This window comes from Panthera onca, chromosome X (genome assembly GCF_046562875.1).
Source record: "Panthera onca isolate mPanOnc1 chromosome X, mPanOnc1 haplotype 2, whole genome shotgun sequence".
NCBI classification, from domain to species: domain Eukaryota; kingdom Metazoa; phylum Chordata; class Mammalia; order Carnivora; family Felidae; genus Panthera; species Panthera onca.
The window spans coordinates 1,615,765-1,628,976 of NC_138357.1; the positions used below are offsets into that span (position 1 = coordinate 1,615,765).

General features: G+C 54.5%; 2 protein-coding genes and 1 non-coding gene across 3 annotated transcripts; 1 reads left to right on the top strand and 2 right to left on the bottom strand.

Moving 5' to 3' along the window:
• Nucleotides 1-2,062: 2,062 nt before the first annotated feature.
• On the top strand, nt 2,063-7,499 carry DNASE1L1 (deoxyribonuclease 1 like 1). The gene is made up of 8 exons (XM_081793382.1): nt 2,063-2,244; nt 4,555-4,766; nt 5,116-5,204; nt 5,284-5,370; nt 6,319-6,419; nt 6,565-6,677; nt 6,758-7,006; nt 7,089-7,499. Exons 2-8 carry the CDS (start codon nt 4,635-4,637, stop codon nt 7,203-7,205), a joined length of 888 nt encoding a protein of 295 aa, XP_081649508.1. The 5' UTR covers nt 2,063-2,244; nt 4,555-4,634; the 3' UTR covers nt 7,206-7,499.
• A 1,616-nt stretch (nt 7,500-9,115) lies between these two features.
• On the bottom strand, nt 9,116-11,776 carry RPL10 (ribosomal protein L10). The gene is made up of 6 exons (XM_081793383.1): nt 11,609-11,776; nt 10,666-10,724; nt 10,464-10,571; nt 10,096-10,234; nt 9,414-9,576; nt 9,116-9,326 (listed from the first exon to the last, which is right to left on the bottom strand). Exons 1-6 carry the CDS (start codon nt 11,629-11,631, stop codon nt 9,174-9,176), a joined length of 645 nt encoding a protein of 214 aa, XP_081649509.1. The 5' UTR covers nt 11,632-11,776; the 3' UTR covers nt 9,116-9,173.
• On the bottom strand, nt 9,626-9,758 carry LOC145714768 (small nucleolar RNA SNORA70). The gene has a single exon (XR_014136975.1). It is a non-coding gene; the product is annotated as a small nucleolar RNA SNORA70 (small nucleolar RNA).
• Nucleotides 11,777-13,212: the final 1,436 nt, after the last annotated feature.

Consider the following 13,212-nt stretch of genomic DNA (forward strand, 5'->3'; position numbering starts at 1 on the left):
CTCTCAGGCCGCTTGACGGCAGCGTGGGCGGGCCCGCGGGCTGCGTCGCCCCGCCCCGCCCCGCTCCAGCGCGAGGTGGAGTCCCGGCCGCTGGAGTGCGCGCTCCCTTTTTGTCCCCTTAATTCGGCCACAGAAAGGTCCGAGAGGCAGTTTGGGCTACGCAGCACAATTAGCCGACGCCGCTAAAGGTCGGAGCTGGCGGGGACCTTACTTTCGCTTTTTTCCCCTTTATTTTTATGGAGGCAAAATTTATATAACGGAATTCGCCGTTTTGTGGTATTTTGATACCGATTTCTGCTATATACCGTATTTTATATATACAACATATATACGATGTTATACATGTTACATTATATAATTCTAAAGGATTAAAATAGTACAGATTTGTACCATATGTGTAGATGTAATATGTAATGTATATGCAGCAACATATGGCATATAATAAAAGAAATACTCTGCATAATATATGTAATATAGCATTTTATGTCAGTACATTCCCACTGCCGTCAACCACTATCTCTAACTAGTTACAAAACATGTTTATCACCCTGGAAGAAAGCCCTATATCTGTTAAACAGTCTTTTTGTTTTGTTTTTATTCCTTTTTTTTAAATTTTTTAACGTTTATTTATTTTTGAGAGAAAGAGAGAGAGCACGTGCAGGGGAGAGGAAGAGAGAGAGGGAGACACAGAATCGGAAGCAGGCTCCAGGCTCTGAGCTGTCAGCACAGAGCCTGACGTGGGGCTCGAACTCACCAGCGGTGAGATCATGACCTGAGCCAAAGTTGCATGTTTAACCAACTGAGCCACCCAGGTGCCCCTATTCCTTTTTTTTTTTTTTTTTTTTTTTAATGTTAATTTACTTTTGAGAGACAGAGTGCAAGCGGGACAGGGGCAGAGAAAGAAAGGGACACACAGAGTCCGAAGCAGGCTCCAGACTCTGAGCTGTCAGCACAGAGCCCAGTGAGGGGCTTGAATTCGCAAACTGTGAGATCATGACCTGAGCCAATGTCGGATGCTTAACCAACTGAACCACCCAGGCGCCCCTTTTTAATTTAAGTATGTTCTACACCCACCATGAGGCTTGAACTCACCACCCTGAGATCAAGAGTCACATGGTGCACTTATGAGTCAACCAGATGCCCGTGTTTTTTAAATTTTGAAGCAGTTTTATTGATTTTTAAAAATGCTTCTGGGGAGCCTGTGTGGCTCAATTGTTTAAGCGTGGGACTCTTGGTATCAGCTCAAGTCATGATCTCACAGCGAGGAGCCTGTTTGGGATTCTCTCCCTCTCTCTCTGCCCCTCCCCCACTCACAAGTGCTCTCGGACTCTCTCTCTCTCTCTCAAAATAAATAAACTTTAAAAACTAAGTTGATTAATGAATAAAACAGTGTTTCTAGTGTTCTCATCACCACTGCAATCCTAATGTGCTCATGCGCATGGGTCCGGCCAACAACGGGACCACACTGCAATCATCGGTGAGGACCCGCCGCCAGGCCACAGACTCCAATGAATCCCCTGGTCGTCCCAACAGCGACAGTGCAGGACCACACGGGACACCGAGCTGCCAGCTTTGTTCTCCCCTTCTCTTGGGGACAGTTCCTCAGTCCAGCCTTGACTGCAGTGGTGCCCAGTTCCCGCGCTGACTGTCGCTCACTTGGGGTCTCCAGAGCACTTAGGAGTGTGCACCCACCCTGACAACCAGCCTGAGGACGTGGAGAGAAAGCTCTTGTGCTCGGGTGCCCAGGCTACGTTGGGCACGAGCTCCAGCTCTCGCTTGTTCTCTGCCAGAGGATGCCTGGAGGCAGCCCATGTCAGGGGCTGAGCGCTGGGCCCGGGAGAGCACAGCTCCGGGTTTGCATTCTCCAAGCAGCTCCTCCTCGCCGCGCGGCCTTGGCACAGGAAACCACTCGTTATGGGAATGCTGAGGCTCCATCACCCTCTGTGACTCACAGGTCTGTCATCCGCCCACAGCTCCCGGCCTCTGCCAGCGCCTGCTTCCAGGCGGGTCAGGGAAGGCGGGGTCGGGGGGCCGGCCCAGCCTGGGGAAGAGCCCAAGCTCCAGGAAGGGTGGGGCGACGGCCTGACCCGGACGGACGGGTGGGTCGGGAAGGCCGCCTCTTCCTCTTTTCTCCTTTCTCCCTCGGGTTCCTGCCCAGAGAGCTGCTGCGATTCCCTGAGGGTGTGGTGATCTGCTGGCCTGCTTACAGCCAAGGCACGCGTGGACCTGAGCTAGTCTGAGTAGGTATGGGCGCCCTCTAAGCAGAGGGAGGGAGGAAGTTGCCCCCAGACTGGGGAGAGGGGTGAAAGGGGAAGGGTGCCCCAGGGCTGTGGCCAAGGCTTGGTGTTGGGAGCCTGGGTTGGGCTTTGGGCCGAGTCCAGGAACAGTCACTCTCCGGTTCTTCTTGCCTTCAGCCCTTGTGGGGACCCTTGGCCCCAGAGCCTCCAGGCCTTCCCTAAACCACCCAGGGCTGCTCAAATGTCCACATACATCCCAGAATAGTAACCAGGGCAGCCCCCATCTTCCCCCCCCCCCCCCCCGCCCCACCAGCATGAGTGACAGAGCAGGTGGCCAGGGAGAGACAGGCATTCGGCCCAGCCAGGAATATGAAGGAGATGCACAGAGACTGCATGACAAAGAGGGGAGAACAGAGAAGAGACAGGGAGAAATACAGACAGGCAGAGCCTTGGTTGAGGCAGAAAGTGAGCCCAAGGGGGAAGGTGACAAAGCCTTAGCTAGGATGCAGTGGGAAGTTACTCAAATAAGAGGGCAGAAAGTTATGAGCAGAAGGGAGGAGGGGAAGGGACAAAAGCAGAGAAGGAATATGGTTTGTTTTCCAGAACCAACAGTTCCAGCCAAGGAGACACCCAGCTAGCTAGGTGTTTCGCCCCATAGCCCCTTGCTGGCTGTGTCTCGCCTCGAAGCTCCTCACGTGAGCCACTTGGGGCTGGATCGGAGCTGACCACAGAAGCCCCCCCCCCCCAAGTTGTCTTAAAATAACTACCTTTAGTTCATTATAATAATTTTAAGGGCGCCTGGGTGGCGCAGTCAGTTGGGTGTCTGACTTCGGCCAGGTCGTGATCTCACCATTCGTGAGTTCAAGCCCCACATCTGTGTGCAGACAGCGCGGAGCCTGGAGCCTGCTTCAGATTCTGTGTCTCCTCTCTCTGCCCCTCCCCCGCTCATGCTCTGTCTCTCTCAAAAATAAATAAACATTAAAAAAATTAGTTTTATAATATAAAATTTATAGTCGTATAATATAAAATCTTCCATAGGCAGAGTTTTCCACCATTTTTCCAACAGATGTGTGCACTAGCATGTCGACATGCTAGGCACACACAATTGAACCAAAAGTCCCTCTGCCAGCTCCCTGCCCCCACCCCCTAATACACTGGATAAAAGCTTCCTGAATTAACCCCACGGGGAGACAGTGCTTTTGGAGCTAGCTCCCTGTCGCCTTACTTGTAACAAGAAGCAAACAGTTCTCTGCTTTCAACACTTCCTCAGGTTGTGTTCCATTCGGCGCACCCCAAGTGGCGAACCCCTTGAGTTTAGTTACAAAGGTGACAGAGAGAAGGAGGCAGACAGAAGTAGAGGGACTTAATGTTGCTTACTGAGAATGTCACACAGAGCAGGAGCAGAGCAAGGGGCTGAGCCCAAGTGACGGGACAAAGTTTGGGTGCATCTGAAACAAAGATTAACCAAGAGACGCTGCGAAAGAGGGGCCTTTCAGCTGGCAGGATGAACAAGAAGGGGTATCCAGTGTGGCGGGGGTGTGGGAAAGGGGCCCCATCACACACTGCAGTGAGCGATTTGGCATAGCTGAGATCGTTTTAACCTTTATTTATTTTTGGGACAGAGAGAGACAGAGCATGAACGGGGGAGGGGCAGAGAGAGAGGGAGACACAGGATCGGAAGCAGGCGCCGGGCTCCGAGCCGTCGGCCCAGAGCCCGACGCGGGGCTCGAACTCGCGGACCGCGAGATCGTGACCTGAGCCGAAGTCGGACGCTCAACCGACGGAGCCACCCAGGCGCCCCATAGCTGAGATCGTTTTAAATGTACACGCCCTTGAACCCAACAATTCTGCTGATATCATCTCACAAGTGGAAAGAGATCTGGGTGAAGGCGATCCCCCTACTGCTAATGATGGTGAAAAGCTGGAGTTAACTGTGAGGTTGAACTCTTGTGTACTGCCGGTGGGAATGCAAAAAAAGGGTTTAGCTACTATGGAAAATAGTATAGCAGCTCCTCAAAAAAACTAAACCTAGCATGACTGTATGATCCAGCAGTTCCATTTCTGGATATATATGCGAAAGGATTGAAAGCAGGATCAAACTCTTGATCTGAGCCCAAATCTTGACGTTAGGGTCGCGAGTTCAAGCCCCTCCTTGGGCTCCACACTAGGCGTGAAAGTCAAGCCATATGTGCCAATGTTGGAAAGTGTCCGCAGGGAGAAAGGCGGGAGATCTGCAATGCTGGCAGCTCCGGGAGGCTGGTGCTGGGCAGCAGGACGGGCGTCACTTCCTCTGTCCCCCACTGCCATGTCCTTCCAGAAGCAGAACCGAGCCTAGCTGGGAGCGTACCCTGGGACAGCCTGGGCTCCCTCGAGGGCCCTGGCGTCGCACACCCAGCCATGCATTACCCGGCGGTGCTCCTGCTTCTCCTGCCCGGTGGGGTCGAGGCCTTTCGCATCTGTGCCTTCAATGCCCAGCGGCTGACGCTCACGAAGGCGGCCAGGGAACATGTGATGGACACGTTGGTCCGGGTACGTTCATCCCTGAAGGAAAGCTGTGCCCACAGCCCGAAGCCCCTGCCCTGCCTGACCAGGGGCATTTCCGAGAGAAGAGGGGACAACAAGAGACATGGGTCTGGAGATGTGGAGCACGCTCCTTCCCTGTCATCGGCCTCAGTCTCCTCCTCTGTGATACGGGTGCGGTGTGGATGGGGTGGCACTCGGTGTCCTCCCAGGTCCTCTCTGGTCCCAGTGCTCTCTGTGGGCTTCAGCCAGAGAGCCACAGCACCCTTGGCCACAAAAGTGCCAGTTCCCCAGGGACCACACCTTCCCCTTGGGGTCGCCGGCGCTGAGCGGGGCTGGCCCTCCTGGTGTCCTGCAGATCCTGGTTCGCTGTGATATCATGGTGCTTCAGGAAGTAGTGGACTCTTCTGGCAGTGCTATGTCCCTCCTGCTTCGAGAACTCAATCGGTGAGGAGGGCTCTGTGGGTCTGATCCGCCCCGACCAGAGCCGCAGGGTCCCTGAGCCTGGCTTTCCCTATCGCGGCAGATTTGATGAGTCCGGGTCCTACACCTTGCTGAGCAGCCCCTCGCTGGGGCGCAGCACGTACATGGAGAAGTACGTGTACGTCTACCGGTAAGCGCGGAGGGCAGCCGGGGCAACTGGTGCTCCCCCCCGGGGGTGGCCCTCACCTTCTCATTGCACTTTTTCTCCTCACTGATTGTACCTGGGGATCTTACTCTCCTCTGCCCTACTCAGCTCTGGTGCCCATATGTCCCTACAGCAAGAGGCCTGCCTTCTCCGTGCACAGAGGTGGGGCCCTCCGCAGGGCCGAGAGGCGCCAGGAACTCGGGCGCCGGCACGCACCGCCCGAGGCGGGCGCAGCTGGGAGTGAACCTGGGAATGCGGTTCAGGGCAAGGCTGGCGTCCTCTTTGGGAATTGGCTGACACTTCTGGGAAGAGACCCAACAACAGGGGCTCCCTGTGGGCCTTGGACAGGCCCGGTTTCTGGAGACAGCCCGAAGTCCTTAGGACAGCCTGGCGGCGGCAGAGCCCTCTAGGGTCAGGATGGAGAGGGCAAGGGGAGTGGTCAGGTCAGGAGGCCTATTTGTATAGATGAAATCATACGATGTGTAGAATTCACTTCAAAGTAATGGCGGAGGGGGGACAGAAACACAGCCACATGGGAACGCTCGTAACGGCCCCAAAGTAAAAATGACAGTGCAAGTGTCCATCGGCTGTGCACTGGGTAAATGAAAGGCAGTATCCGTGTACAGAGACAGAAAGTAGATCAGTGGCTGCCTGGGGGGGCTGAGGAGGAGGGGACTGGGGAGCGGCTGCCACGGGTGCAAGGTTTCTCTTTGGGGCCATAAAAAGGTTCTAAAATTGATTGTGGTGATGGTTGCACAACCTGTGAATGTACTAAACACCACTGAATTTGCGTTTTAAACAGGTAACTTCCAGGTATGTGAATTCTAGCTCAATAAAAAACAGGTTCTAGGAAAAAGGCGAGGAAGGTTGTGGCCACTTGCAAACCAGAATCCATGATGTGAGGCCACTGCTTCCCATCCCTTGCTCCCCCAGGTCGCACAAGACACAGGTCCTGGATTCCTACGTGTACAATGACGAGGATGATCTCTTCGCCCGGGAGCCCTTTGTGGCCCGGTTCACCTTCCCCAGCAAGGGTAGGAAGGGGAGAGGGGTGACCCTGCTATCTGGGAGCTGGAAGGAGGACCTGGCTGGCTCTACTAAGCGCTCGGTTACTGAGAAGAGTCGGGGTGGGCAGTGGCCAGGAGAGGATGTGAGTCCTCCGTCCCCGGGGTCTTGCAGTCCTCCCCAGCCTGGTGCTGGTCCCGCTGCACACCAGTCCGAAGACCGTGGAGAAAGAGCTGAACGCCCTGTACGATGTGTTTCTGGACGTCTCCAAGCACTGGCAGAGCAAGGTAGGGCGGGGGCAGCTTGCGCGGGAGGGCCGGGGACATGATGGCTGGGTGGCCCGGCCTGACCGCCACCCCCTCTCCAGGACATGATCTTGCTTGGGGACTTCAACGCTGACTGCGGCTCGCTGACCAAAAAGCGCATAGGTGAGCTGGTGCTGCGGACTCAGGAAGGCTTCCATTGGGTGATCCCCGACGGGGAGGACACCACGGTGCGCGCCAGCACCCACTGCGCGTATGACCGCATCGTGCTGCACGGCGAGCGCTGCCAGAGCCTGCTGCGCTCCGCTGCCGCCTTTGACTTCCCCGGGAGCTTCGGACTCACCGAGGAGGAGGTAAAGGGGGAGACAGGAACGGCTTCCCAGGGAAGCGCCTCAGCCCTGGCACTGACGCTCTGTCTCGCTGCCCGCCCCCCAGGCCCTCAACGTCAGCGACCACTACCCTGTGGAAGTGGAGCTGAGCCGGGCGGCACGCAGGGTCCAGCCTCTCGGCCTGGCCGCCGCTCTGTTGCTGCTGCTGCTGCTGCTTCCCTAACTGGGCCTGCTGCCTACAGACGTGAGAACGGTGCTGCCTTCAGGACTCAAATCCTGGTCTCCGCCATCTGCTCTCGGACGGCTTTGGGGTCCAGAGACTCCTGAGGGCGTCACCTGCAGCCCTCCTCCATCTGACTAGAGCTCTGCCCCACCGGACTGTGGCTCTCCTCCATCTGTCTCTTCTTAGGTTTGGCTTGCGTTCTTTGATTGGGCTCCTGGCTGGCATTAGAATGTAGAAGAGGAAGGCAGGGAGGGGCCCTGAGGCTAGACCCATGCCACTGTGTCCCCAGCTACTGTCAGGAGTGGGGATAGAGCAGGCTCCGGGGCAGGGGGAGGAGGAGAGAGGGCTCTGGTGATTCTGGCTAAACTGCAGGTCTCAGAAAAGGGAATCACAACAGACCCAAAGATTTTTATTCTATGACAAAAAGGGAACTTACACATTGAGCACAAAAAGCTAAATTGTAGGGATATCGCATACGTGTAGCTGATACGTCAAAGGGCCATTTCCATTGCACACGGGATTCATCTACATCAGTATTAGGACTACAGCAAATACAAGGATTGAGAAGCAGTTTACACATACACATAGTAACTAGAGAACAGAAAATGTTTCAAACAGCCCCGTGCTTGCTGTGCCTGCTGCAGGAGCCCATATTTGCAACCTTCTTGCAGCCCAGGGCGCAGGGTCAGTCCAGTGGCTGGCAGGGCTCAGGTTTACAGAAAATATATGTAGCATTTACCCGTGTAACTGTGGTAGCAACTGTGTGGCTACATGGTTGTTCAGCCAAAGGGGATACATGATAGGATACATAGCAAAATGTCAACAATGATCCTATTTGGGGTGTTGGTATCACAGAACCCTTCCTTCTCCAGCTCTTTTCCAGAGAGCAGTGCTCAGTAAAGCCCATTAGCAAGACATCAGAGCCACTTAAGCACAAATGTTTATGGTTTAGAACCACCTCAAGGTCAAAAATAAAGGTCATTTTAAACTTCATAAATGGCTGGAAGTAATGATTACGAAAGGACTCTCAGGAGCCACAGGGATTAAGTGCAGCACAGTCCAGCTCCAGGAAGCAGTACACAGCAGCTCTGGGGCCACCGTGCACGGCTCTGGAACCAGATCCCCTTCTGCATGCACAGCCCCAGGCCATCCAGCCTGCTAAGAACTCCCCAGGCCTGTTTCTGCTGCTCCACGGATACCCAGCCTGTTCCTGCTCTTGTAATCCTGGCCCTCAGAAGTGCCGGCCAGCACACCAGGAGCTCCAGGCCAGGGGAGCTGCATACTTGCCAACTGTCTCATTGCCAAGCCTATGGGCTGTTTCAGCTGGGGGAGCTCGAGGTCAGGGGACACTGGCCAGGGTGGTGAGGAGGGACCCAGAAATGAGGCCACAGGAGCGGTGGATGGTGTGGGTCAAAGCTGGACAACTCCCAACACAGGAAAACTATTCAAGGGCTAACTGGAGGACCGGGTCTCCTCGAGTGCTGGTTAAAACATGGCTGGAACCATGCCTGGTCTGATTCACTTCTGTTTCCAGTGATGTTGCTGGTCTGGGACCCGTGGGTAGGTAAAGATTCCACAAGCAGCCAGAGGTCAACCTTAGGCCACCAGCCCTATTTCATCACTGGGCAGGGCACTTTACTAAGGCAGCATCCACTGGACTATACTGGACTAATCACAGCATGAACTTGGCAGGGAAAACCTGAATTGATAGGCTTCTGATCTAGGCAGGTCCAGGTCCAAGTCCAAGTCCCAACCGGACAATTGAGAGGATGCTGGTCCCAGGCCATGTCGCTAGGTCTGTCTCCTTGCTGGCCTTGGCCAGCTCGTCAACCTTCTTCCGAAAAGACAAGGTAGTGACTCTCGAGTCCCCCTCCCAGCCCACCACCATTGAATCCAGATGCAAAGACAAATAGACAGGAAGCAGGATTTATTGGTGGGCATGAATGGGGAAGGGCTGTGCTGAGGTTCTCATGAGTGCAGAGCCCGCCATTTGTCCAAGGGGCCACGATTAGGGATGTATTTGACCCCACAGCCATCTGGGATGAGCCGCTTTTCAGCCACCATGTCTTCAAATTCGTCCGCGTTAAACTTAGTAAAGCCCCACTTCTTGGAAATGTGGATCTATGGAAAGATGAAAATAACGAAATCAGGAAACCTGGACACTGACCGGGGCAAGTAAAGCAGGACCAAGGTTTCGGCACAACTTACCTTCTGGCGGCCAGGGAACTTGAACTTGGCCCTACGCAGGGCCTCAATCACATGCTCCTTGTTCTGCAACTTGGTACGGATGGACATGATGACTTGGCCAATGTGGACCCTGGCCACTGTGCCCTGGGGCTTTCCAAAGGCACCCCGCATACCTGTCTGGAGCCTAGATTGGAGAAAGCATGAGGCCAACCCTCAATGTCCACTGGAACAAAAACTGTCTCCAAGGTCCCTTAGGGCAACCCGTACAACCAACAGGCTGCATACACTACCAAGGAGGCTGCTGTTCGCAGCCATTGCACACTGGGCCCCATGGGAAAAGAGCACAGTCGGCTTAATTGGCTGCAGAAAATGGAAAACCTGAAAAGACTAGGCAGCCCCTACAAGGTGTCATTGGGCTCAGCTGAAAGCCTTCCAACTGGTGGCTGCTTCAGCTACCTGCTTGCTGGCAGATGGGTATCATCAGGATTAAAGCCTCTCCCTCAGAAGCACCTCCCTCCACCTGTCACCCAGAGTCTAAGACTTCGTCGTGATACCTCTTGTTTTGGGAACCTTTAACTTGGCTTTATTATGGGGGAGTCCCGTACGAGAGACCATCTCTGTTCCGATGGAAAAAACAAGGCAAACAAGAGCCTCAAGTTATGGGAAAACCCCTCAAAAGACAGACACCCAGGACCCAGCTCACCTGTCAGCTCCAGCACAGGACAACATCTTGTTGATACGGATGACATGGAAAGGGTGGAGCCGCACCCGGATGTGAAAACCATCTTTGCCACAGCTTTTCACCATGTACTTGTTGGCACAAATTCGGGCAGCCTCCAGGGCTAGGTTGGGGGCAGGTGGGAGGCAGCAGTGAGACAAGATAGGACAGAGCCACTTACTGTAACCGTCCCTGGCCCTCAGTGTGCATCTGTATCGACTGGGTGAACTTCATAAAAAGGCTCGCCATCAGATACTCTTGATTAAATGGTGAATCTGGTGCAGTTTGTTCTGGGTCTGGTGGGGGAGGGGAGCAGTTAGAAAGGATGGGATTAACAAGGAATCCGGCCTCACCTTCAGAGGAGAGCTGCTCGTATTCATCTGACACCATGTGGCCACACAGTGGGAACTCATCCACTTTTGCCTTCTTACGCCCCAAGTCAAAAATGCGGATCTTGGCATCTGAAAAATATGGAGTTAAGTATGTGGGGGAGGGGCACCGGAGGCAACCGAGTCAGTGCAGCCAAACCAGTTTGGGAACTCTCCCACTACTTACCAGGGACACCTCTGCAGAAACGAGACTTTGGATACGGCTTGTTCTTACAATACCGGTAACTGTGGGGAGGGGAGAAATCCAAGTTTATAGTTCACAAGTGAACCCAATAAGCACTCTGAGAACTCCCTTCAATTAAGACCGAAGGATGGCAGGGAATGGGGACTGGGGGGCAACATCTCAATCTCTAGCTGTCTCCACTCCTGGAATTTGGCTCTAAGCAAAACACGGTCAAAACAAAGTGACCAAAAATTAGATAACACTCATACAGAAAACATAGAAGCAAAAAATCTCCCTCAACCCCGTATTATTATGGTTCCATGCTTCCTATAAGGTCAACAGGTGGAAAGGCACTTTTCCAGTTAAATAAGAGAAACATCTCAAAGGCACTGCAAATTTCTTGCTAATTAGTAACATGATTCATGCCACTGATTTTTGGGCACGTGGCAATAAATCCGCCTTGGAAACCACATGTGAAAAGATTCTGACGCCCCCTGCAGGGCACACGAGGTGGCTGAGCCCTCTGGTCAGGGCGGCCCTTGGCGACCGAGGCCGAACGGGCATGTCGCCCGGAAATAAGATGGGGATGGCACACAAAGGCCCTGAGAGGGTATCGAGTCTGAAAAGGTGGCTAATTTCCAGGACGGAGAGTAGATGTAAGGCGGCCGTCGATTTCAGCCCGTAAGTGGCGGAACACACGCAGGCCAAGGTAAATCTGGCAGCCCAACAAAACAGAAGAAACGCTTAAGAAAGGCCTGAACTTTAAAAGAAACAGACAGTGTAAACGAAATCCCCAAGCGACCCGGAATATCAGTAAAAACGTGGAGTCCGTTCGCAATATAGAAAAGGTGCCCCGGAGGCCCCACCCCACGGTTAATTTTAGCGTTGAAGTACAGTTCTCCCTCCATTTTTCACATCAGCGAAATTGCACGGATTTGGCACTCACCACCGTGCGGGGCGGCGGCCCATGGCGACACCAAGATCTTCTGTGGCTGCAACGAAACAGACAAAGTCGGAACAGAAGACGCGGACAGGCCGCAAACCGGGACAGAGAACCAGCAAGGACAACGCACAACTCCAGAACCACGACTACTCACCGCGCCGAAGGAAAAGAGGCGCTCCCACGCCTGCGCATGCCTTATATAGGCGGCCGATCTTCGCGCATAGGAACCATAGAGTCCTGGCCAGAGCGGGTGGACGCTCTGTCACACTTCCGGACCATAGATGCAGCAGCTTTGTGCGCCTGCGTGCGGGCGGGGCTCCGCTCCAGAGCTGAACCCGGACACAGCTGAGCGTTCAAAGGCGGGCGGCCAGCTAGCCAATCTGGCCTCGCCACATCGGCGCGAGAAGCCTGTTTCCGGCCGGCCATCTTGGGTGTAGAACTCTTCCCCGAGGCTTTGCCGTAACTATGAACGCCATATACTCCCGGGGTTGAAAGAAGGAAAGTACCCCTGAATGTGGCTTACTGTGGCTGCTTGCGTGTTCCCGGGGTCACGGGGCTGGGATACGCACCCCCCCTCCCCCCGAGCCTCCCTCTGAGCTCCAGGACCCCATGGCACATGCTGTGCTGGAGCCTAGGTCCACGTCCCTTTGTCGGCGGAGCGGCAGGCTCGCCCCGCCTCCGCACCACCACCCCGCCCCCCGTATTAACCGAAGATTCCAGAGCTGCCTTTGCTGTAAGCCATGCGCAGTTTCCCGGTTCGTCTAAGACAAGTGGCAGAGCTGCGCCCTCTCGCTGGAGAAAGGGCAAGGAGAAGCCTCCCTCATGATCCAGGGCATGACAGACCCCGTGTACACCTTTGGGCCCACCTCGCCCACCCTGACCAGGCAGAGAAAAGAGACGTTATGCTCCCCAGGGTGACTTGGAGACGGAGGCTATAACCGCACCAAGGGTGGCAAAGGAGCACTGTCATTCCTTCTCCGGCTGTGCCCCACTCCTAGCCTTTGAGGGCAGCCTTGCGGTGCAGTTCTGGACGCTTCCGTCCTCCCAGGGCCCAGATTGTGGCACACCCCCACGCCTCAACACACTCCTTTCCTTGCCCACTGTGTTCCAGCACATTGAAAGTGTGCCCCTGAGATGGTTCACAATAAGCCCCCCAATCCCCCAACAAGAATAGGATCCAAGAGAGGTGGGCAGAGTTAGTGCTTGAGTTACCAGCGATCTCAGTAAATCCCAGAACTGTCCACACTTCTGGAGGTAGGGACAGGAGAAAGGTAACAAAGCCTTTCCCACGTCACTTGATAGGTGTGGCCTGCCAAGGAGGGAGGCCTGCTTGCTCAAGCACACCTGTTCTCCGGGACAACCTGTCACTTGAGTACAGGCCTGCAGATCCCTTTGTGGTTTCCACGGAGCAATGGTGCAGTGTGTGTCTCAGGGGACCCACCTCCCGGTCCATGAAGGGACTCTGGGTCTCGAAACTGGGTGAGAGTCTGTGACTCCACTGGAGCAGCTCAAGGCAGATTTTTGGCTCCCATACCTGGAGCATTTAGAGTTCTATATATCAAACATGCTGTAGCACTTGGCCTGTTTTATTTCATTCATTTTCTTTT

What these genes read in the sequence shown, in the direction of transcription:
- DNASE1L1 (XM_081793382.1), top strand. Translation starts at nt 4,635, where the DNA reads ATGCATTACCCGGCGGTGCTCCTGCTTCTCCTGCCCGGTGGGGTCGAG. An exon ending in AAGTACGTGTACGTCTACCG is followed by an intron (nt 5,371 to 6,318) that starts GTAAGCGCGGAG and finishes TTGCTCCCCCAG; the next exon opens with GTCGCACAAGACACAGGTCC. An exon ending in TCGGACTCACCGAGGAGGAG is followed by an intron (nt 7,007 to 7,088) that starts GTAAAGGGGGAG and finishes CCCGCCCCCCAG; the next exon opens with GCCCTCAACGTCAGCGACCA.
- RPL10 (XM_081793383.1), bottom strand. Translation starts at nt 11,631, where the DNA reads ATGGGCCGCCGCCCCGCACGGTG. An exon ending in TCCTGTGCTGGAGCTGACAG is followed by an intron (nt 9,577 to 10,095) that starts GTGAGCTGGGTC and finishes TCTCCAATCTAG; the next exon opens with GCTCCAGACAGGTATGCGGG. An exon ending in AGTTCCCTGGCCGCCAGAAG is followed by an intron (nt 9,327 to 9,413) that starts GTAAGTTGTGCC and finishes ATCTTTCCATAG; the next exon opens with ATCCACATTTCCAAGAAGTG.